The sequence below is a fragment of the Athene noctua genome, chromosome 1, assembly GCF_965140245.1.
Source record: "Athene noctua chromosome 1, bAthNoc1.hap1.1, whole genome shotgun sequence".
Taxonomy (NCBI): domain Eukaryota; kingdom Metazoa; phylum Chordata; class Aves; order Strigiformes; family Strigidae; genus Athene; species Athene noctua.
In genome coordinates, this window is record NC_134037.1 from 192,725,250 (window position 1) to 192,750,564 (window position 25,315).

Sequence of the window (25,315 nt, forward strand, 5' to 3'; positions counted from 1 at the left end):
ACCACTTTGAAGACAGTCCAGGTAATCTCACGTTTATCAAAGGGACTGTATGTTGTATGTTAGGTTATGCAAATCTTCAGCTCATTTGAAGAGATCCCAAATGTTCTTTGTATGCATTAAGCCTCTGGGAATGCAGTGGAACTGAGGCATGTTCTCCCTATCACTGCTTCAGGGGACTGCTTGGACTAAGTGGAATATTCATTTGGTTATTTAATGTGAAAGCTTCCTGCTTGTGTTACTGAAGCAACACCAGTCTGGAACAAATTCTGCAGTGTGTTGGATATCAGAGATCTAGGGCTTTAAAGAAAGCAAGCATAAAACCCTCTACCCCAAACCAGCTCCATAACTAGCTGCCTTTATTCTTAGCTACTGGGAATTTTCATTTCCCTTGGAGTTTGTGAAATGTCAGAAGCTGTTGGCAGTAATTTGACATTTAGTCCAGATCTACCTCTGGTTTTGTTCCCACATCACACTAGACTGCAAAATGCTGCCAGAGTAAATAATAGTTTCTTACACTCTTAGATTCATTCAAATCACAGTTGGTGACATTAAGACTCTACTACAGGTGTTTTGTATATGGGGTTTTGCCAGCTGTTTGGGAAAGGTATGATTTGTTGTATGGGATCTAAGTTAGATTCCTAACATGAAATGGGGCATTTGCTCCATTTTAGTGTGTTACATGGACACTAACTTTTTGTCAGATGTAAGATAAAATAACTTTCTTGATTTGTTAAAAGCCAGTGAAATCTGGAAGCTAAGAGACCATTGGTCTGTAGGCTAGTACATATACAAACCCAAAACCTTTTTGTTTTCTTTTGCTTTTTTGAGTTTGAGACATATTTATGTTCTCAAACTTATGTGCTTCAGTTACTAACTGAAGTAACTAACTACTTATCTGCTTCAGTTACTAACTTCAGTTAAAGAAGCAATTTGCCTGTGCCGCTCAACCAGTGATGCATACAGTTTTATGTGAAACAGGAAGAATGCTCAAGTCACTAATTCTTCAGTCTTGTACATCATGCGGATAGACTTCCTTCACATAAAGAACAAGCATTTTTTTCAAAATGGGGTACAAAAAGCATTCCCTTTCAGTCTCTAGAGGTAACCTCGTAAGACCAGCTTTGTTTCATGTAATTAAAAACAGCTGGATACATTACAAGTCAACACCCAAGTTCTTGTTGTTGGAGCTCATTCTCTTGGATCTTCTGACTGGAGAACCATCTGCATTGGTTCAGGAAGTTCCCAAGCTTCATATATTAGAAACTATGAGAGTTTCTGACTTTGTATGCTTTCCACATTATTACACTTTTGTCTTCTAGGCATCTGCTATTCTCTCATGTCTGACACAGGATACTGACTTAACCCACATGAAACTTTTGATACGCTGTGTGACAAGTGGTCTTACAGTTGTCTTCAAGTTGCCAAAGATGCTAGAAGAGAAAAATACTTAGGGGCGAACATATCCGTTAAACTCAAATTCATGAGGAATTTACCTGGATTGAATCTTGAGTATATTTATCTGTATTCCCAGCATTCAGGATCTAAGCGGGAAGCTTTTTGTTGACTTCAGTTCTCTCTCCAGTCTCACTAGGAAGAATAGGAGATAGAAGAGGAATAATCTGTCTGCTGAGTTTATAGCCTTTGCTTTTAGGTAATAGATTTGCATCAGTTTTCATAAATCAAGTGAGCGTTTTACAGAGGTGTCTAATCTATATGCAGTAAGAAGAAAATGTAATTACCCTTTTAAAAGGGTGTTTTCTCAATCCGTATTTGCTTTACAGTGAATAGCTAGATATTTTTGCAAGTTAAGTTTAAGACAAGAACTCAAGAACTCATTTCCCCAACTTTTTGCAGGAGCTGGTTTCCTTTGTTAAAAGAATCTACCTCTTGAAACCTAGAGCTGCAGTGAATTCCATTACGAGGACATGCTTACAATACACTGCAGATACTAACTCAGACTTCAGAAAGGGTTGAGTTGCAGTAGTGAACATGGACTTCTTTATCCATCTGAGCAGGCACTTCGCCATTGTTAATTACCATCTCATCTAGGTTGTGTGGTTTTTTTTATGAGTGTAGGTGGACCTAGCATTATGCAGGGACAGAAGATCAGGAGCAAAATCTTACGTGCTTTGACAGTTCATGTTTGCCTGAAGGTGTTTTTCTGTACCAGCTTCTTGTGATGAAAAGTGCTTGCTGTGACTGCTCAAGGAAATTCTGTAAAATTTCGCACCAGGTAATGCTACAGTTGTGCAGACCATTGTGGTTTGATAATCTGCAGCATGGAGAGCATCCCGTATGTGATTATTGCTTGGGATGTAGGATCATTAAGTGTCTGGTGCACACTCATTTACTTGGATTTCACTATGTCTGATGGTAGAAAAAACAAGTGAGGTTTGTCCTATTTCTGTAGATTTGGCTAACATCAAGCTTAAAGAATATAAGGAAAGCTGTATCTGAGCAAAACATAATACTAGATTTGTTTCAAAATTTAGAATGGTCAACAAAACAGTGAAATAAAATGCAGTCCTAGCAACAAAATTCCTTTTTAATGACTTCTGCCTTTATCACCTATAATTATACTGTGGTGGTTTAGTCTGGAATCTGAAGTTAGTGAACTGTGATGTTTATCATGGCTGCTTCCCTACTAGTTGTTTTTATAGGCTTTAGCCTCTCAAATATACTGTCTTATATTCCCTGCTTTTCAGAACTGGAAAAGCATGAAGGCCTTAAAAGACAATATTTGAAACATTTCCTGAGATAAGGAGTTTTACATCTAAACTACCTTTCTGATAGGAACAGTCTGGCACTTCAGTATTACTGGTTCATTCAACATAGTTCTCTTGGCTTTGTGGTGTTTCATACATCATGCTTCATAAGAAGTGTCACTTAAGTCAACTCTGATCTTGGGTTTCCAGTACACAGCTGGTTCTCTGTAGAGACCACAGGTGATATGCTAGTCATGTCCTTTGCTTACATGTAATAGAGTGCTTAAAATCTACCTCCTCTTCTCTTGCTTCCTGCTGTTGTGGTTGGCGGGAGCTGTTTTACTTGATAGTGTTTTCAGCTCTTAAGCTTCTGTTATGAAGACTGGTTGGAGTGCATTGTAATAGAGAGGAGGAGGATTGTTTCCCCTTCTTGGGGAGATACTGAACATGCTCTGGAGAAGAGAAGTATCCAGAAACTGCACTGTAGCAAGCAGAAGAGTTGTAACAAGGTGCTGGGAACATGTCTTCCACTGAGGAGAATGAGAAATAGCTGTGAGAACTAGAGGACAGCTGATCAGTAGATACTGAAAGAGCTTTCTTCAATGTTGGAGGAGCTGGACTATTTTCTTTCCTTTTTTTTTTTTTTTTTTTTTTTTTAGTGTTGGTAGAAACAGAGTACTCATTTAAGGCACGACCACTTTCTCTAAACAATGAATTCACTGAAATTGCTGACTGTTACAAAAGTTTACTTATGCCTTTCCTGGTTGCCAAGCAGATAAACTACTCAATCTCATCTGTACTGATGTTGGTGAAGGAGTGTTTGAAGTAGTGGATTCAGTATTCAGGGGGTGCTGGGTAGCTCCCTATCAGCAGACACTTTTCTTAGTTGTGCTTTTGTGGGTGATGTGGTTGTTTTGGTTTTTTGCTGGGGGGTGGGGTAGAGATGGGGAACTTTGGAGGGCTAGCTCTCACTCAAATTCCTGTGGTCTGATAAGCGTTTTCCTAGCAAATGGAGAACAGGTTTACTGTTTGATTCTGTTGATCAACAATGTAGCAGTTACAGCAGTTAATGCAAAACATCACAGCTGATAAAGCATTTCCCTTTCTAATATTCCCATGTATATTGGCAACACATACGAATACTTTTATATTATAGCTTAACCTGGATGTTAGGTTTTGCACAGCTTTTAAAAGGTGAGGAGGGAAATTGTTGTCTTAATTACTAGTTAAGTTAGAGAAGTCAAGATGAGATTTTTTTTTTGACAAGAACGATCAAAAACAAGTGTTTGCTGATGGAGATGTGAAATTAGAATGAATCAGCAAGCAAAACAAAGAGATTTACAGCAGTAGTGTGCAGATATGTTCTACCTTTAGTGATGATGCAGTTTATTGAAGGTTAATAATTGTTTATTTGAATTAATATCATGGTCTTTAGCATCTATCTGTTTAGCCCATGTTTCCTAAGTAGGAGGTTCTGTTACTGCAGTCAGTGTTTGCAAATTGCAGTATAGTTTGATTACTGTCACTAAATCTTCCATTCAATGCAGCTTTTAATTTACAGCAAATGTATGTTGCTCTATTGAGATGTGTCCTGCCCCCACCCAAGTTGAAAACCTGTGCAACTACAGTAGTGCTTATCAATTTAGCCTGTTAAAGTTAACTGAGGATGGCAGAACAACTGCCTGTTATTGGTCATCACTTCAGGTACTACAGGTAGTAATTATCAATAGCTTTGTCAACCTTGCAATGTTTGGAGAAGGTGAGATGGGAGTGCTACATGGAATATGTGTAGCCTGAAAATTGAGTTAACTATTTTGAATTCCAAAATTTAATTTGTAGCAAATTGTAATCTACATGTTTTATTAGTGCTTTGGTGCGAATGCTTAACACGTATGTGTTAAAAAGCATGAAAAAATTCTGAAGTGATACCAAAGTCTGAAAAATAATTGGTGAAACTGAAGCATTTATTTTCACATCCGTTGTTGTAAGCAAAAAGGAACAAACATAAAGCTTGTGTGGAATAAATTATTAGCATGTCTTGTTACTGAAGTGTGCTATTGTTTAACTGTTTGATTTGTGTGTTTTAAACATCTTAAATTATAGAATTTATCTCAAGCACTACTTATTTTTTCCTTAAGATATGAATTCAAATACAATATACAAATAAAACAGTTGTGCTGCACATATGTGTACTTAATTCTGTAGAGCATATTAAAAAATACAATACCAGAAAAATTCTGGGTTCTGGGTAAGAATACTTACAATCTATCAGGAAAAAAAAAAATGTAGACTTTTCTAAGGTGTGTTCTGTTTATTTTAAGTTGTTGTGTGCAACCTTTCTTAAGATAATTAAAGGTTCTAACACAGGAATAGCAAGCTTTATCTCTTCTGATTCTGAAGTAAAAACCTGAAAACATAATTTCATTTTGGGTAGGTGTCATTTTAGAGGATGTTACAGTGTTAGGTAAGCCTTCAGGAAAATTAATCAATAAAATAATGGAAAATACGTTAACCAAGTAATTCTTCAAGGCAGAATTTACATACGTTACTTGAAAAAACATCTAGTGCAAAGTTCTATTGTCACTATTCATCGCTGTTGTGTTCCTATCTGGTTTAATAGGACAAAGCCCAATGCTCTATTTTCCAGAATCCTAGCGCTTTAAAAATATTCTCTCTCTGTTTTGACAGGCCAGTTGGAATGCCAAAAATGGAAAAAGTTTACTTACATAACCCTAGCTCAGAAGAAACAATTACATTAGTATCAATATCTGCTACAACATCACATTTTCATGCATCATTTTTTCAAAACAGGGTAAGATATTCTGCTTCTCAATATGAGCTTTTCCTTCCCCTTCCCCATCCTGATTCCCTCCCTCCTTTAAATGAGCTACTTACTGCAATAATTACATACCTAAAAGTATTGAGATACTCCAGTTCGTCTCATCCGTTACTAAGCAAACTTTAACTGAGCACGGAAATACACACAAGCCCTACTATGAGAAAAGGAATTAAATATTGCATAGGAGTTCTGACTATGTTGGAAGTGTATAGATCTCCCTTGTAGCTGAAGTGACTAAGTGTATGTTGCCTTAAAGCGCATGCAAGAACAAGCTCTTCTTGAAATTTATTTGAAAATTTGAACTTCAGTGAAATGGTGTTGGTGTGAAGTAGTCACTCCAATGCACTTATAACTACCACAATCATGTTACGGGAACTTGCAAGTTAAAAAGCATGGTGTCGGCAGGGTTAACTCTTAACCACATTGCTGTCAGGCATAGTCCTCTAGTTTCAGTTTTGTCTGCAGGGCCTGTGGTTTAGCAGGGCCATATGAACACTAAAAACTTCTGAAAACCTGTCTATAAGCAACCTCACTTGTGGGAATCTTGTAGTAATTGTCTTTCTCCAATGTTCTGTAAACTGGCAGTCCAAAATATTTCTGTGATAAGCTGAGCTCTTAAGTTCAGAATTCAACATAAAAATTCAATGAAATATGATCCTACAGTAGATATGCATTTTTATTTTCTAAAACTTCTACTATTTTCTTTAGATTTTTCCCAAATCTGACAGTATAGTTTCTAACTTCAGTTTTCCATAAAGAATACACAGAGATCTTCTGTAACATAAAAGCTCTTGTTCATCTGCAGGGTGGAACATCTTCAATAAACAGTTTTTGCTTATTCCTCTTCTTTTATTTTTTCCAGAAAATTCTTCCAGGAGGAAATACGTCCTTTGATGTAGTTTTCCTTGCAAGAGTAGTGGGAAATGTAGAGAACACTTTATTTATTAACACTTCTAATCATGGGGTATTTACTTATCAGGTAAGAAAATTGCCCTCTTTCAGAAAAAGTTGTGAAGTGTGAATAAACCAGAGCAATATCTATTACGACACGCTTAATCGCCCAAGGCTATTTGCAGAATAGTGGTGGGGTTTTTTTATCAGCCCAGCTGAAGAAGTTTCCATCCCTGCTGCTTGTTGTAACACAGAGGTATACCACTGTAAATATCTAGGGCAGTACTGTAAGCCAGACTGATGAAATTATGGAGGATTTAACATCTTCCAAGTAACTTTTTTGTGTGTTACTTTAGTGGCTCATTGTAGTGATCTAGCTCATTCTTCAGTTCTGTGCTCATCTGATCCTGTGAGAAGACAATGTTATTCATTAAGCTGGCAAAAATTACTCGCTTGAGATTCAGAAAGATAAACCAGACAGTTGAGAGAGTCTGAAAAGTGAGAGAAATCCTCTTGTTGAGAGAATATGACTCTTACCATGGCAGTGTTTTGAAAACAGCAACAAAAAAGCTTTCTAGATGGGCAGTCTGTTCCATAATGGTATGATTAAAGGATATTTCACATCTTTTTAACCTTTAGCTGACATCTAGTTTTTTAGAGTGTCAGAAAAAAAGATGGTATTTTCACTTCCTGCGTTCTAAATATGTCAGTGTACGTAAGTAGTAGCTATGAGAAATACCCTTTAGCTGCAAATTAAACTAGTTTATTTCAGTGCTTTAGCATTATACTGGTTTTAAATGTTCAGATAGATGTATATTATTAATTGAAAAGAATATTTGGTAGATTACTGAAATTGGTGTGCCTATGTTAGGCTCTGCAACAATTACATACAGCTACTTAAGCTTGTTTTGCTTTTTCTGAACCAGGTGTTTGGCATTGGAGTACCGAACCCCTATCGACTGCGCCCATTTATTGGGGCACGAGTTCCTGTAAATAGCAGTTTTTCTCCTTTAATAAATATACATAACCCTCACAGTGAACCATTGCAGGTGAGCCAAAGAGAAAACCATTGAATGTTTATTTACATTTCTGATATTGAACTGAAATTTTATTTTGTTGTTACTTCAAATTCTGCTTCAACTTTAAAGCTATTTGAGGCCAAGTCTTTCACGTTACATAAATGTTTCTCTGTTTAAATGCAAATCAGTTGTTCTAGAAATTGTAGATTATGCTCACAGATCTCTTAATTTGCTAAATTGAGGTATTACTGTGACATTTCCATTTTTAAAATGGTCATAACTACTGCAAAATAAAGAATTAAACCACTGGTAATTAAGAAAAATACCAAAGCTAACAAACTAAAATGTATCTTGTGCTTTTAATCTAGACCTGCTTCTTAGCTTCCTTCTGCTTGTTTTGCACAGCATAAGGTATCTTTACGGTGTACCCTAGTATGTAACATTGGCAAGCATTCTTATGTTAAGGCAGGATTGATGACTGTACCTAACCAAACAAGTAAATGAATCACTGATAAATGTGATCTGAGTCTGTTAAGTGATCCACAAACTGTGAAATGCTACAGAAAGCACATAAAGTGCAGCACTAGCAAATGCTATATCATCATTAAAAGTGAATTTATAAGATACTGCTGTAGTCAGATAGTTGCTAACACATGCCATTGCATTTTATATTATCTGATAACTCAAACAGGATCCCTTTAAGTTGAGTGCTAACATTTTCCTTTTCCTCAGGTGGTAGAAATGTATTCCAGTGGAGGTGACCTCCATTTAGAGCTTCCAACAGGTCAGCAAGGAGGTACAAGAAAGCTGTGGGTGAGTAGTCATGTCTTGGCAGCATTCATTGTACTTGTTTGCAGAGGTTTTATTTTAACATGATTTTAGGTTTGGGGGGGGTTTTTTAACCAACTTTGTTTCTTGTCATGTACTCATTAGCAATACCCTATAAAAATTGAAATGATAACATGGTCTGTTAATTGTATGGTAATAGGAATTGAAGGAAAGGTTTAATTAAAAGAAGCCATCTGTATTGTGCTGTGCTTTTCTGAAATGGTAGGAATAAAATGATTCCCATTAGAATGAACTACACTTATGTAAGCGTTCAGGACAGTGTAGTCCTTCTGATGGCCTCTGAGCTGGATCTAACCCATGAGAAAAATATACAGAAATCTGTGGTGGGGTTTTTTGTTTGAAACTGAGAAAGTCCTTCCTGCAAATCACTATGAATGCATACATGGGTTGAAAAAGCAGCTGAACAAAATTAGGGAAGAAGAATCTATTAATGACTACTAAATTAAACAGCAGTGCGTCTAGCTGCAGTAAATCCCTAGATCATGAGTTGAGAGTGTCTGGACACTGTTCTGGAAAATATTCCTACATGCTTGCCCTGCAGTTACTCTTTACTCTTCATGTCTGCTGCTGCAGATGGAGTAGTGGTTTGGATGGACTCACCACCTGGCCCATTAAATCTCTTTTGTGTTCTTCACTTAATGTAGTTTTGAAGTAACACATACTGATAATTTTACAATCACAGAACGGTTTGGGTTGGAAGGGACCTTAAAGATCACCTAGTTCCAAGCCCCCTACCATGGGCAGGGACACCTTCCACTAGACCAGGCTGCTCAAAGCCCCGTCCAACCTGGCCTGGAACACTGCCAGGGAGGGGGCAGCCACAGCTGTTCTGGGCAACCTGTGCCAGTGTCTCACCACCCTCACAGTAAAGAACCTTCCTTACATCTAATATAAATCTACCCCCTTTCAGTTTAAAACCATTACCCCTCACCCTGTCACTACATGCCCTTGTAAAAAGTCCCTCTCCAGCTTTCCTGTGGTCCCCCTTTAGGTACTGGAAGGCCACTGTACAGCTCTCTTTGGGCCTTCTCTAGGCTGAACAACCCCAATTCTCTCAGCTTGCCCTCACAGAGGGGTTTCTTCAGCCCCCTGATCATCTTCATGGCTCTCCTCTGGACTTGCTCCACCTGGTCTATGTGCTTCTTGTGCTGGGGGCTCCAGAGCTGGATGCAGTACTCCAGGTGGTGTCTCATGAGAGTGGAGTAGAGGGGGAGAATCATTTCCCTTGACTTGCTAGTCACGCTTCTCTTGATTCAGCCCAGGATATGGTTGGCTTTCTGGGCTGCAAACACACATTACTGGGTCATACTGAGCTTCTCAATACAAAAGTTGCAAATGAGTATGAATACAGATGGCAAGCATTTTAAAAAAATGCAGTGGAAAGAGTGAATGATGCTGAGGGTTAGATGTAAACATTGAAATAGATTAAAAAAAATTAAGATCCTAGTATTTTGACACTGTTTTAGTCAAATCGCATTGCCTCTGAAGATAGACTCTTGTTGTCAAAATTGCTTAAGGGGATTGTTGGATGCTGTAGCGTTAGTTAGATGTGTGTAACAAACATGTTAGAGCCACAAACAAAAGTATAGAAGACTTTAAAATGTGTCGTTTATTTCCAGTTCTGTTTCTTAAGCATGTAGCTTTTCAGCTTCTGTAGGCTGGGTTGCCAGGTTAAGCAATGATGATGTGCTTGTGAAAGCTTCCAGTGTGTTGCATGGGCAGGCAGTGAAGTTAATACTAGTCAGCACTAATCCTCTTGGTTTTCATATCAACCATTGGTATTTCAAAAAAAAAAGACAACTAGAAGAAATTAAACCAGTAGAAGGAAACACTCAGATATGTCATTGTATTGGCTATGTCAGGAGCTGCGCTGAGGTTAAGAAAAGCTGCAAAGTAGAAGTAGTCATCTGAAATGTAGTGATGGAACTTTGACATATGAATGTACATCATTGTCTAAAATTGTTCTGATGCCAGATGTTTGGATGATTGGATGAAGCGGTCTGCATATGCAGGAGTATTTTTGTAGTCACTGTTCAAAGTTACTTCAGGGATCTGACAAACCTTGGATACCTGGTTACATATGGAAGAGTCAAATCACATCCTTTGAAACATTAATGAACGGCTGCATTATGAAAGTTTCTTAGTTTAGGGACTCACCAAGTAGTAGCAACTAGTTGAACTAGTTGAAGCTAGTTACTTAGATATTCAGCAGTTGTCAAAGAATACATCTATAGTCATTGTGCCATGGAAAATTCAGCTTGACCTTCAGAATGGATTGCTATGAGTTTGTAGTACAGAAAGCACAGAAAAAATGTAGAAGACAATCAGCACCTATATGTGTTATGTCCTGTCCAGTTTCCTTCATCAGAAACACGAAAGAATCTGTCAGCTGAAACAACATCTATCAATGCAAGGACTACTCATTAAAACTTCCCATTTTCTGCCATATTTATTTGCATTTGAAGTGGAAAAAGCTCCAAATTTCAAATCAAGTATTTCATCTTTTACTTAAAAAAAAAAAAAAATTAAAAAACACTACCAAAAAAAAAAAAAAAAGGAAAATTCATTTGTCCAGCTGTTCTGTAATGTAATGGGGAAGAATATGCAGTGTTAGTATTTCAGATATGGTTCTGAAGTAAGTCCTGTGCTGCAGCTGTGTCCAGCAAATACAGAAAGAGTTGTCTTTCCAGCCCTGAATGCAGATTGGAACTGATAGAATAAGCTTAATACAGGAACTAAAACACATTTTGACTTTTTGCTGTAAATTGCTTGCTGACTAATAAACCTGCAGTTCCACAAGCTTTTGAATACTTGCAGTTCTGCATTGTTTCAATTTGTGTTTAGCACTGAAACTGTATGCCTTGTCTCTACTTTGGAGAAAAACAATCAGAATACACGAAAACAATATTTGATTTTGCGTACTCAGTAACATTTTCATGAATAGTTTTGTTTATTGGTAGATTCTGTCAATTTTGTCTACTGTCTTTTTACCACCATTTAAATACATAAAACGTAATGAAATGGGATATGAAAGTCCTCTTACATATACCTATTTTTAGTCAGTGTCATATTAGATGATTACAAGTATGCTTAGTAAATGTAATGGTAATTTTAATAATATGCAGCCTATCTCTGTTATTGAAGCTTTTTCTCTTAATACAATTATACCTAATGCTTCTAGTGTAATTTCCATGGTGTGGCAACTTCTTCTATAATTACTGCACTCTCATAGATGTGTTTTGATTATTTATCAGGAAATACCTCCCTATGAAACAAAAGGAGTGATGAGAGCCAGCTTTTCTTCAAGAGAAGCAGATAATCATACAGCCTTCATTAGAATAAAAACAAATGCCTCAGACAACACAGAATTTATCATTCTCCCTGTTGAAGTAGAGGTTACAACAGGTTTGTAGAAAAGTGGTTGTTTTTTTCTGTTTAAGTTTTCAGCCTAATAAACTTTTAGTATAAGAAGAAAATGGTAACATTTTTTTTTTTTTTTTAATAGCACCAGGAATCTATTCATCAACAGAAATGCTAGATTTTGGTACACTACGAACACAAGGTAAACCATACTTCAAGTCTCAAAGTATTCATAAGAAGCAGAGTGGGGAGGGGAAAGCCCAGTTATCTTTGTACTGTTCAGGGTTGCTTGTGGAATGATGCTTTTTAAAATCCAGAGTTTCAAAAGCAGCGTAACAGTGTATTCCAACAGTGCACAAATGTGTTCACGTGCAAGTATACTTGAGTTGTTTGCACATCCAGTCTAGTAATGACATTAGTCTTAACACAGTTGTGCATGTCTTAGTCTGAAAACCATTGTCAGTTTACTTAATTTGTGAACTTGTTTTGAAAGATTGCTTTACTTCTGCTTAAGTTTTAATAATTTTCAGACACATGGAGTAGTGAAAGTGTGCAAACTTAGTCAAAAGAAAAATCTTTTGAGTAACAAATTTGAAGTGTCACACATTTGTGCCTAACATTTTAATTTAATAATGTTTAGTAAAATTAAAAAAAAATTATATATGGCAGAAAGTAGTAAAACTGAAGGTACCTTTTGCAACTGGAAATAGGGCTCTTTACTGAGGAAAAACAGTATATATTTTTTTTCAACTAAAAAAAGGTAGCTTGTTAAGTACTTTTTCTTACAGCTTACTTAACATGTAAAGGTTTAAAGATAAGTAGTTCTGCTGAATATTGGTGCATCTGGCAAAATATTCACTAGAGTGTTTTAAGCCTGTTCAATTTCTTAATGTGTTAGAAATACAAGTGGTTAGCTAAAGCATGTAATACCTACTAATACACAAAAATGCAGTTAAGTGTGTCAGATTCTTGGGACTAGCTATTTGGACTGGCTGTACTGTCATGTTAGTCTAGCTTTTTAACACTGAACAGCAGTGGATTTAAATGAGAAACCAGATAGTGCAGATGACTTTGTATAAGGTTTTTATGTTAAAATAGCCTAATAGCCAGGTGTGTTTTTTGTTCTTTAACAGATCTGCCAAAAATTTTAAATCTGCATTTATTAAATTCAGGAACAAAAGATGTGCCAATTACAGTAAGTTTTATTTCCTTTCAATTTGAAACTTTCTACTTGGATTTACGTTCTCTTATAAAAATTGATCATTCACAGATTTACCATGTAGTGTTCAGAATTAGAAGCTAGGTGATGTGTGACTGAAAACGTAACTTAATAGTAAGACAAATAATCTATATACATGGTAAAATTCATTTGCTTGATAGCCTTTATGAATGGCTGTTTCAGCATTTGTAGGCTGTGCCTGCAATATCTGAGCCTCTGGAAGCTTTTATACTTGACAGCAGTAACTTCTGTTCAGTGAATGAGAGATTAATGCAGAGTCTTGTGTTCTTTGTCCTCATCACACGCTCCATGAGAGTGTATAAAGTGATTGCCCAACATAATCTTTTAAGATGAGCAAAGAGTAGCTTTCAAGAGCAGACTGTAAAATGACCCTTCTTTTCTTGAGGTTATCTTCTTTGTAGCTTGAAATAAGAAAAAAAGCCTGCAAATACTCTAGAGCTCTTTCCAGTGAGATCACTGCAGCTGCACATAAAGTGGAGCCAGCTTGAGCATTCTAGGTTTTGAATTTTCTACTTTCTATTTTTATTACAGAATTTTGGCCCCAGTCTGCTGGTTTGTCTTTGCTCATTCATACCTTTTTCCTGTGTAATTTTTCTCATTGCCCACTATTTTTGTCACTTCTTCCTTCTCCCCTTCCTGTCTTCCTTGTCTTATAGATTTAGTTGATAGCTAGCTATACCTTGTCCCAGTGCACTTCAAAAAGTGTTGAAGTGTTGAAAAGAAACCAGAGGAGCCTGAAGAATGACTGAAGGATTGGCAAAGATTTCTTACTGAGCTCTTGGAGAGCATTTCTGTGTTTTTAAAGCTTATAGCTTTAACCAGTAAGAAGGGTTACTTTACACTGGGATAATAGTCCATTGCAATGCTTGCTAAGTTGTTGTTCACAAATAATTTTCAAGTCAAGAGAAACTCACGCTATAATGCAAACAGGATTCAATACATTGAAATCCTAATGCTTATTGTCTTAATGAGGTCAGATGATCCTATAAGGTCTCTTATGACCTTGTAAGCTGTGAACCAGCTTCAGTGGAGGGTTTTTACTTAAAAAAAAAAAAAAAAGACCTGCATATGATTTTTGCAGAGGGTTGGTAAACTTATCAAATTATTTTTCTAGCTATGTCTGCTGTCTTATATCATGTCCATCTTCTTAGATTTATCAGGTTTTTGGCATAGGGACATTTTTTTGTGGTTTACGGTTGGTTTTTTTAAGTGTGTAATATATTTCCTGATGACAATGCAATTAAACATATATTCAGACCATCAGTATCAGTTCTAGTATCTGATAACGTACCTAATTTATGCTCCTTCATTTAAAAAAACCCTACTCATTTTTTTTTTTTAAGCTATGGCCTTTAGACCATAGACTATAAAACATAGACGGCAGTGTAATGGAAAGCTATCATTTGATTATCTTTACACATGTCATGACATAACTTTTCTAGATGAATTATTCTTTTAGAGTGTATCAAAGCAGTAAATATGGTGGTCTTAAAGCTTTTAGGACTCGTGCAGTAATGAAGTTACCACATAGGTCCAGTTATGATGCATTTTTCAGTGTGTCACATACAGCACATCAAGTCAATTGTTCTTCTCATTAAGGCACAGCTTTGTTGTGAAGTTTGTAACCTTTGTAGCAGTTGAAGCACTGTGTGAATTTCTGCTGCTGTGCCAGTCAAGGAATTTCAAAGTGGTAAGCAAGAGTAAAGAATTTTTGGAAGGAACCTGGTGAATAGCTTGCTTCTAAGAAAGCTTGAGAAATGGATTTCTGACCGTTTAGAGCTAGGGTTTAAAAGCAGTGAGACAGAGCTCTGTAACAAATTTCATCTTAATGTCAGAAGAAAAGGCCAAGGCTATATTTAGCATATATTTAAGCTGGGTGCTGGAGGAACTACATATCTTCAGGTCATCTGTGTATGAAAGACGGCCAATACTGTTGCCAGAGTTGTAGTAGTTCTGCCTTTAAGTACTTAGTCACGCTGTGATCCAACAAATTGGTTGAGGACAGTAAGAGGAAGTCACTTCGCTTTCTTTTTTGAGTTCTAAAGCTCTACAAAAACTTCCTTGATTACATTTTGTAGGGTTTTGTCTATTATTAGGGAGAATCACATTTATTTCATGACTGGATAAACTGTTGTCATGTTGCAGCAATCTAGTAAAATTGCTGTCAAAAATTAGTACATTTAGATTGTCAAACACTTTTTTTTAATCCCTTCTCTGAAATGAAAATTTTGTGTTTTTTTAAGGCAGTTTAAGCCCATTTGATTGCTAAAAGCAAAAGCACACTTTAAAATTTGAGCTCCTGATCATGTTTGGTGCTTAAAGAACCAGGAAATTCAGGAGAGCCATATACTGAAGCTGAGTTCTATCAGTTTGAGAATAAAAGCGTGTAAGAAACTATTTACTTGTTTCTGTCACAGTTACATACTTTAGAGTAGGGGGTTTTTTTCCCTCTTACCAACCTGCAAGAAGTAGTTTACTTCCGTGTTATGTTTTCAGTCTGCACATTTGAGTGCACACACCTCAAAGTTATCAAGGGAAAGTTACCTTAAAGGATTAAAATCTAGTAGTAGTTTATTCCATGGCTGTTCCGGATGGTGCTCTATGGTGAAAGTGAAGTTTGGTTACTTAGGTGTGTCGCTGTTTAAACAGAAGGCCAAGTGACGAAGTAATTGTGTCTGTAAAAGCAAATAAACAGTACAGAGGTGGTTCTGACAGTAATGGAACCAGCCTTAGTCTGCTGCCTGTAGCCGCAGGGCTTTTTCCTTTTGCAGCAGGGTAGCTGTCTCTTTACTATCTGTAAGTTACTGATAGTTTGCTTGCTCAGTCTTTAGAACAATATGCTAGGGGGACAAGTCAAAACTATGTTCGGGAGCCTGCTAACAGGTAAACGGTATGGATGAACATGTGCCAGTGTTTCAACCCATACTCTTCTCCTCTTTAGTTTATTGGAATAGGTGTAGTCTGGGAGTCCTTAAACATTCAAAGTATTTCCTGAAAACTGTTGTAATAGCACAAAGCTTTCTACCCCCTCTAGAACACTTAAGGTCTTCATTTTCTGCTCTTATGTTAAATATTGAATGTATCTTCATACAGCAGGGTCAGAAATCTTGACTGGAACACTTCATGGGAGAGCCATGTGTTACTGAAGCATGTCTATTTTAAGTTGTTCTTCCCTACAGAAGTTGCTCTTAGGAGATTTTCTGATAAAATTGGTCGTACTAGATACTTGATGGAACATGTTTTGCTTGTCTTCTCATGGCCTGTCCACATTTAATGATTCTTAAAGCACATCTCAGGATGAGTTTTGCTTAGGCTTTGTTTGAAATAGGTTAAAATTTGAGGAAGGTAAAGTTGGAAGAGGACTTAAGGATGTTTGGTTTTCCTTTAGTTGTCTTAATTCTGTTTCCTTTTATAGCATGTAATCAAGCAACAAATGAGAAATACATATGATGTCATAAAGAAAATTTCAACAAAAGTGTAAACTCCTTTAAATTCATTAGCTGTAGGCATTTTAAGTAAATACTAGTAAAATCTAGGTTTGTCACACATCTAGGTTTAAGAGATGCGCCTCTGAAAGCTGCTATTTTTCTGGCAACATGCTGTCCTTTTGAATATTTGCAGTTTGGTTTACCAAATGAAATCAGCACAATTTCAAGCTTCAATAATTAGAAACCAGCCTTTTGCATAGAAAGACCTACTAGAAATGTGAACCATGCAAAGGTTGTGAACTTGATTACAGCTTTGGTTTTGTCTGCTTTAAGAGGTATTTTTTTAAAAGACCCCTCAGGATAGTTTTGTAGTATGAATTTCATGAGAAGAAAATTGTGACAATTATGAATTTACTCATGAAGAGAAATAGCAAATATCTGCACCATGTGTATGCAGGTGGTTGACAAAAGTCAGTTGCTATAAATCCAAAACACAAACTTCTAGTTGAGTTAACAGGATTTATTCATTAGGTGCAGGAGCAGTGCTGCTTGTTTCCTCTAAGGATTCCATGGTCTGCAGAACTTAGTTATGTATGCACTTTTTTATGGCTTTCATTTACAATCAAGGACAGCTTAGCTTGGAAGAACTGTAGCTGGTTTGTACCACTAGCTGTCTGCCTTGCTCCTCTCTGTCCAAGAAAGGCTCAGCTGCTTATGAAGCAGGTGCTAAACCTCTGCAGCCTAGCATAAGGTAAACCAGCACTCATTTCAGTTTCCTTAATACAGCATCCTGTAATTTGCAATAGTTTAACAGCTGCTACATGAGCAGCTGAGCTATTCTTACAGCAGGAGAAGACAGCTGGCAAGGAGGAATCATGGCAGCCATCCTAATTTTAAGCAAAATGAGAATAAGAGTATTTAAATGTTCCATGCCCAGTTTCTCTTCATGAAATCTAGAACAAAGAGTTTGCTAGCAATCTTTATAGAGTCTTCAGATATTGTCATGGAATCCATAATGCAACTGCATAGCAATAAGTATCTCTACAAATCAGCTCTGGCTAATAACTGACACAATTGCTGTTCCAGTAATGTCCAATTTACCTTTTCTATTTAGTTTAAAACTGTAATCATTAGATACAAAAGGTGATCTTGTAAAATATTGGTATAGAATGGGTGTCATCTCAGACTTACAAAACTGTTCTCTATACATTTTCTTTTTTCTCCTGTGGCAGCTCTGCAGGCTTAGCATGGGAACAGAGACAAGGTAGATGTCTGTATCATCACCAGCAATTACACAAGTCAGTTAACAGCATTGTTAACAACTGCACCAGAAACAGCTAGTCTAGCTATTGGAACCCTGCAGCATTAAGAATAAAAACAATCTTAATTTAAATAAATCTTGGTTTCTATTTTATTAATATGTTTCTGGTCATACTGTCAGTTCATCCAGCATTCCAAAGGAGGACTTTCGACTGCCCACTTTCCTGCATACTGACTAATTTGCAGGACCTGAAAAAAATTCTGAAGCGTCTTAGAATGCTGCTTTGTTACGGGAAAGACAGACCTGTAAGAACTTGCCAAAACTAGTCGCAATTGTATCACTTTGAAGGATACATGAAGGCTGCAAGGTGTGTTAACAATGATAAATTTACAGGTGCTTCATATTTTGATTGTTTGCAGAGTGTTAGACCTACACCACAGAACGAAGCTATAACAGTACATTTCAAGCCAGTTACGTTAAAAGCCTCTGAAAGTAAATATACCAAAGTTGCAAGTATTAGCTTTGATGGTAAGTACTGCTCCTCTCTTCTTAGAACTTGTCAAGTGCTTCTTAAAATTTGCTGAAACTTCATGAATTATTTTCACTCTCTTAATAAAATGTTATTTGTAATTTTGAGAAGGAAATGGAATTTTCCTACCTGGAAAAGGCTTATAGTTCTTCTAACTTCAGATATTTCTGAAGGGATTGTCTCTGATCATAATCAGCAAGTAATAGACTGGTAAATACTGGTGAGAAGAGAAGGAATTCTTAATTCTTCCATTAAACATAAGCAGTATTCTTATGTTAAAACACTGATTATTTAAAACATATTGTTACTCTAAAGAAGCATTTGCTTTTGAGAAATCCTAACAAACCAAGATGTGTTCCTTGCAGTAACATATATTAGAGGAGAGTATATCTCTTGGATTGCTCTTCAATCTTGCCAAAGTTTAAAAAAGAATCCAAAATCTTATTTGTAAGAAAATTACATTTTATGTTGGAATGTCCATGGAAATAGGGCTCAGTCATGCTCTTACTGTGAAAGCTGGCTTATTTTATTTTGTTACTTTGAATCTGTATTAAAGAAAAAGGGAGGTGAAGGTGGAAAAACCTTTTATTGGTACCAACCATTCCTACAAAGGTATGTTATGTATGCTGATACTGACTTTCATTTATATCTTTATGAAAGAAATGACAGGTCATTTTCCTCCTGCGTTGCGTGACTGTAAATACTATGCTGACGTTTAGTAGAAAGCACCTTGATTTTTATAGAGATTTTAATCAGCTGTCAGAATGCTGTTAACCTACTCAGGTGTTACTGCTTTAAGATAGTAATTGGTGCTGTAAGTCTTTCTGCCTAAATTGCTTAAAAGTGGAAGTTTATAGATGCAATGGTTTTCATTTCATAATTTTACAAGTTGCATGGATAGAGAAGAGGATTGATTTTTATTATTGTTATTTATTGATTAGCACGTCAGATATTAAATAGACTCTGATTTGTAAGATGAGTGAAGTATGTTTTAGCCTATAAATACATCCTGAAATAGCTGAACTTTGTCAGCCTGAGGTGGTAATATGTTCAGATTTTGAAGCTGGAGGGAATTGTTATATGAGGACCTCCCAACTAACATACAGTTGATCTTGGAAGGAGTGGTAGCTGGGGGGAAAATTAACCAGTCAAGCTGCTCAGTGTATTTAAAGGATTGACTTGGTGCAGCCAGCCCTAAATATTTATTTCAGCTGTCCTAATACATGCAAGGACTTTAAGGGCTGGTAGTTTGTCCTAACTAGTATTTGAATTTCTTGACTTTTCTGGTGATATTGCTACCAGGCTACTGTTGCTTGTTCTGTGATCTTGGAGCAGACATGTAAGCCTTGTTCTTGGTGCTTGTGTAGTTTGGGTTCTTACACGGATTCAGATTTTATTTCTGTAAAGTTTAGCATGTATTTGATTTCTTCATTATTAAAATGTTGCTGCATTCCTGGCCCAAAGTCCTGCTCAACTGGTAGTTCTAAGTGAGGAGTCCAGCCATCTCAAGTTTCTGTTCTCTTAGTGGAGGGATAGGTATATTCTACACTCTTGAGTGGGGAATTCAGCTCACCTGGGATCTGAATTGTCCTCTGGACATGTCCAAGTTAATTTATTTGACAGGAACAACCAGGCTTCCCTATCATAGTTAAGCTTACTAACTCCAGGCATGTCAGCTAACTGGTGTTAAGGAGGAGGAATTCAGAACTCGGATATCTTACTTCCTAGACTTATTTCATGTCAGTTGCTTATTGAAATTTCCTTAAGATCAATTTTTCTCTTCTGTGATACTTCATTCTGGACTAGATCTGTGCTTTTATTCTTCCACTCTTCCTAGTCTAACCTAATGGATAATTTTTTGTCTGCTTTAACAAACTTCTTACATTCTTGTGTGTACAGCATCAAAGGCAAAAAAAGCATCACAGTCTTCTGGGAAAATAACTGTTAAAGCAAAAGAGAAGAGCTACTCCAAACTTGAAATACCATATCAAGCAGAAGTGTTGGATGGGTAAGCTTACAGTAATTGAACATAGTTTAAAAACTAAATGCTGTAAAATAGGCTGATGTAGCAGGGAATTTAGCCTTTTTAGAAGAAGGGTTGTAAGGAGGTAATACCTGGGTTTTCTGAATCTGGAGGTCATTTAGAACTCCAATTACTTTTTGATTTTTTTTTTTTCTGGTTTTACACTAGAAGATGAGGGAGTCTTAGTAATACATATGCTAGTTTCAAGGCTTGAGTTCAGAGTGACCTTAGTCACTTTTCAGAGCAGTTGAAGGCTGCAGATGAGGCATTTTATAAATGCAGTATTGGAAATTTTTCCAGTTTTGTATTTGCAGTTCTATCACTATGTGAAGCAAGGGTAGAGAAAATATTTTTAGTTTCCAGCAAAATTTTGTTATTTATTTACTAAGTGTGGCTAAGCTTTAAAGTTATTGCAGAAATTAGTTCGTACTTTATCAACAGAACTGACAGAATATTTTAAAGGCAAACGCACTAAACCTTACCTATCAGAACTTGTGTTGCAGATGCCCGATTTGGTTAATAAGGAATATGCATGATTTGCAAACTATCTTAGTACTTCAGCACTTCTTTTTAGTCCTTCTAATACGCTGATTCACATATTTTCTTCTCCCGCTTGAATTACCTAATTATCAGTGGCCCTGTAGTGCTAATAATATAGCTTCAGCGTTCAGCGGGGTATGTACATTTTTTTACAGTTGGATTGAATGAATTCTAATCTTTTGTATAAGAAAAACATTTTATGTTGGAGGAAAGTCTTTATTTTTCTCATACTGTTTTCTTTTAATAGATATTTAGGATTTGATCATGCTGCCACACTGTTTCACATCCGTGATGGTGCTGCTGATTCTGTGGAAAGACTGATCTATCTAACAAACACGTTCAGTTTTGCAGTCCTTATACATGATGTTGTGTTACCAGAAGAAGCAAAACCAATGTTTAAAGTAAGCCCCATTTCTGTGAACATTTTAACCTAATAGTAAATGTTTAAAAGTTCTGCACTTTGTTAAATTGTAACATCGATCTTCATTGTTCACTGATCTAGGTCCAGAACTTCAGTAAACCAGTCTTAATTCCGCCTAATGAATCCAGATATATTTTTACACTTCATTTTATGCCTTCCACATCATCTGTTCATATAGATAATAATATTTTACTTATCACCAATGCTTCTAAATTTCATCTACCTGTTCGAGCATACACGGGATTTTTAGATGTAAGTATTTTCCTTTTTTTAAGCTACTTTAATTAGAGGCAAACTTCATAGGACTGGTTTTAATTCTTTGTTATACTTCTATGGGAGGATGGCTTTTTTAATTTCAGAATGATTTTACCAGTTCTTTCCTTAAACAGCTTCAGTTACTGCTGAAATTATTTTTTTGTTCTCCTCAGTTTTACATAGAAAATGAATAGAATTTTGACATTGTCACAGTACTGCTGTATTAGACTTATTAATGTGTGTGTTAATGAGTTTAGAGTTTGAGCACATTTTATATTTAACTTATGCTGAAATACCTTTATCAATCTTTCTAGTACTTTGTACTGCCTCCAAAAACTGAGGAACGATTTATAGATTTTGGCATATTGAGTGCAACAGAAGCTACAAGCATTTTATTTGCAGTCATCAACAGCAATCCAATAGAGGTAAGGATGGATTTATTTTTAGTTTGCCTTTTAAAAAATTTTACATCAGTGTTGTTACTGAAAAGAGTACCTTTTGTTCTTTTTAAGCTGGCTATAAAAAGTTGGCATATTATAGGAGATGGTTTGGCCATAGAACTTCTAGCAACTGAAAAGGGAAACAGAACAACAATAATTGCAAACCACCATGAACTACAAAATGCTAGTGCATCCGATCAGTCGTCAGTAAGTAATGCTTTGAATCCATTGCTTAAACCTAGATTTAGGAGGGGGGGGGGGGGGGGAAGAGACAAATCTGTGCAACTTCTTGCAGTTTCATTTTAGCAGAGGGGAGGGAGGCTAAGAATTAATAATTTTTGTCTGAATTTGAATATGATAAAGCATGTGGAGTTTTAAAATTGTATTTTAAGAAGCAGTATTATATTCAGATTGGTTAGATTTTGAAATGGGAAACTTCAGAAGCAGTAACTTCCATGCCCTCAAGTGATGCTTATCATTTATTTGGGAAGAGTAGAATTTACCACCTCAAAGAATAGATTATTTTTATGTTAGTAACTTCTGCGTTTGAATCTTTCTTTCTACCACTGACAGTTGTTTTAAATGGATTTTGATTCAGTTTAAAGAAATAAAGAGGATGTTGGGTATGTTTTTACTGAAATTTCTTTCCATTTAATGGAATACAGCGGATAATTTTTTCTATCATATACAGGTGATACTAGCATCAGGTTATTATGCTGTGTTCAGAGTAAAACTAATAGCGAAAGAACTTGAAGGAATTCATGATGGAGCTGTACAAATCACAACGGATTATGAGGTACATTTATTGTATATTCACAGGTGTTGTCTGTATAATATGTGCGGTTTTTAAGCATGAAGTTTTAAGATTTCTATTAGTGGACAGATTGCAATATCAGGGAGAAGCTGAGGTTCGAGGGGACCTCTGGAGGTCAAGTTATCTCTGCATGTTAACCCTGTATTAGATGATAGTAATGCTACTACTCATGCTGTGTCTGAAGGAATGAGGAATCACTTTCATTATGATTTTCATCTTGCTTTCAGAAATACCCATTTAAATCTGACATAATGCTTTGAGGTGTGGGTTCTTCAATGACGACACATCCCGAAAGCATCAGTGCATGGATCTTTTGGTATAGCACATGCTGACACGGTGCTTTTTGGTATCTTATCAGTTACTGAAATTGAGATATAATTTCAGAGGGTTTTTTTGTCAAACCCAGTGTGAAAATTGTTTTGGAGAAATTGCAGGTTGATGATTGATGAAATGGAACTCTTACACTAAGATTAATAAGGGAGAGAACAACTAGTTAATTCTCAACTTGATATGCCTTTCCTGTTAATAAATTATTTTGTAGAATAGAGATTCTAATACATAATGGAATCTGTATTTAGTATCTTTGGGTGATATAGATACAAAAAAAAAAGTGACACACTGTGCTTATGAAGTCAGGAAGTTATATAGCTACTTGTGTGGTTCTGATGAAGCTACAGAAAATGGGAAATTCCTAATTTCTGACAGTTATCTGAGATTTTTTTTTTTATGTCCATGCATGTATGTGACCCTTCAGTTACAGAATCTGAAGTGCTTTATTTTCTTGCTTGTTTGTACAAGTTATTCTACTTGTATTAGTAGTTTTAATAATACACAGAAAGGATCTCATTACCATCTCTTCCACACTTTTTTCTAAGTCTATGTCTATATCAGGGTCTAACCATGACTTCTAATGTTTTTTTGAGAAGTTCATTATATCCTCTTCCCTCATACTCACTTTAAAGTTGTTATCCTCCTGTTTTCCAACAAAGTAAGCCCCATTCAAGTGAGACCTATGTAATCCCCCACTGGAGAACTTACATTTTAACTGTGCTTTTGTGTTCCATGTAGAATGGTGCTAAGTATGACTGAGCAGAGGTGTGCTTCCTGACAATACGGACTAACTGTTCCAAATATTATGTTGTGTTGAAATCTTAATTCACCTCCTGGTTTTAAATGTATATATAAACCTAGACTACATTAATTGTAAAAATTCAGGGTTTTATTATTCTATGCAATTTAAAAGTGGAAGAGACATTTAAAGGCTGAAATGAAATTTGAAGTTTTTTCCTAAAATTTTCTTGTTCTTTTTTTTTCCAGATTTTAACTATACCAGTGAAGGCAGTGATTGCTGTAGGCTCGCTGACTTGCTCCCCAAAACATGTTTTTCTTCCACCTTCTTTTCCGGTAAGAGTTGGGTGATAGCATTAAATGGTTTTGTGCTGTGTTTTTTTTATTTATCTGTCCTTTTGCAAGAGAAACCACTGACTTGAGTTGTTACATGTCAAGTTGCTGGAGAGCTGTGCTACCAAACTGTTATGATTCAGTTTGTGGCTATCTTGGCTTGGGCGTGTCTGTCGCGTGTCTGTCGCGTGTCTGTCGCGTGTCTGTCGCGTGTCTGTCGCGTGTCTGTCGCGTGTCTGTCGCGTGTCTGTCGCGTGTCTGTCGCGTGTCTGTCGCGTGTCTGTCGCGTGTCTGTCGCGTGTCTGTCGCGTGTCTGTCGCGTGTCTGTCGCGTGTCTGTCGCGTGTCTCCGTTACCCCCCCCCCCCCCATCCCAAGTATCCCTGTATCTTCTCTACTGCCCACTTGAATGGGATCTTGGAATACTGATATAATCCCAAACCTGATTCTTTGAAGCTTCATTCTAACATAGCTGTGGTTGCTTGGTTATTGCCAATTCATGTGCATTAGCACAAGAGCAAGAGAGAGATGAAATTGCATAAATGCATTTTTTAAATTCCTGAAGTGTAGTACCAAAGACAACTAAGTCACCTAATAAACTGACGTTTTAGTATAAGAAGTTCTTGGTCTCTGTGGAAGCATTATTGTATTGTCTCCACACTGAAAGTAGATCTTCTCGGGGTTAAGCAGTACATCAACAGGAAAGCAAGAAATCTGTGTAAGTCTACAATTTCTGCAAAAGTATGTAATGGCTGTTTTCATCCCTGCTGCTTCGGTAGTGTTTATTCAGTGAGTGCTGAAAGCAGCTTCTTTGCTCAGGGCTACAGACTCAAGCAGCAAGCTATTAACTAGATAATACTTTCTTCTCACTTGGTATTCAGCACAACCATAGAGGCCTGGGCAGTCAAGGCATATTGACTTTGCAATCAGTATTTCATTGAAGTCTGAACTGTATGTGACTTTTTGATGAGTAGGGACAATGTAATATGACAGAAGAATCACAGGGAGAGAGATTGAAAAGTACCAAAAGGCATGAGATGGCAGTTTTCTGATAGGATAAAACTAACTCCATACATGTTGAGGGAAATGTTTTTTCTTTCCTTGTCTGTCCTGCATAATCTCAATTAGTTGTAGAGCACCGCCTGTTCTTACCTCCTCTCCCAATAGCTCATTAGTATCTCCTTCTTATCATTTGTGTACTCTTAAATAGTAGCTTTTCACTGGTGCTTTATCAAATGCTTTACCTCACATCTAGTAAATAAATGATAATTTTTTTAAAAAGTAATGCAATGGGTTTCATTG

General features: G+C 36.5%; 1 protein-coding gene across 1 annotated transcript in view; it reads left to right on the forward strand.

The window, feature by feature from the left end:
• Nucleotides 1-25,315, forward strand: part of TMEM131 (transmembrane protein 131) — a 99,624-nt gene that overhangs the window by 43,055 nt on the left and 31,254 nt on the right. Inside the window, exons 5-19 of the mRNA XM_074908449.1 lie at nucleotides 5,394-5,517; nucleotides 6,407-6,523; nucleotides 7,362-7,484; nucleotides 8,187-8,267; nucleotides 11,558-11,708; nucleotides 11,809-11,865; nucleotides 12,797-12,858; nucleotides 18,012-18,120; nucleotides 20,021-20,129; nucleotides 20,932-21,085; nucleotides 21,187-21,357; nucleotides 21,675-21,785; nucleotides 21,873-22,007; nucleotides 22,492-22,596; nucleotides 23,932-24,018. Coding sequence (XP_074764550.1) covers nucleotides 5,394-5,517; nucleotides 6,407-6,523; nucleotides 7,362-7,484; nucleotides 8,187-8,267; nucleotides 11,558-11,708; nucleotides 11,809-11,865; nucleotides 12,797-12,858; nucleotides 18,012-18,120; nucleotides 20,021-20,129; nucleotides 20,932-21,085; nucleotides 21,187-21,357; nucleotides 21,675-21,785; nucleotides 21,873-22,007; nucleotides 22,492-22,596; nucleotides 23,932-24,018 — 1,696 coding nt within the window. The remainder of the gene's footprint in view (nucleotides 1-5,393; nucleotides 5,518-6,406; nucleotides 6,524-7,361; nucleotides 7,485-8,186; nucleotides 8,268-11,557; nucleotides 11,709-11,808; nucleotides 11,866-12,796; nucleotides 12,859-18,011; nucleotides 18,121-20,020; nucleotides 20,130-20,931; nucleotides 21,086-21,186; nucleotides 21,358-21,674; nucleotides 21,786-21,872; nucleotides 22,008-22,491; nucleotides 22,597-23,931; nucleotides 24,019-25,315) is intronic.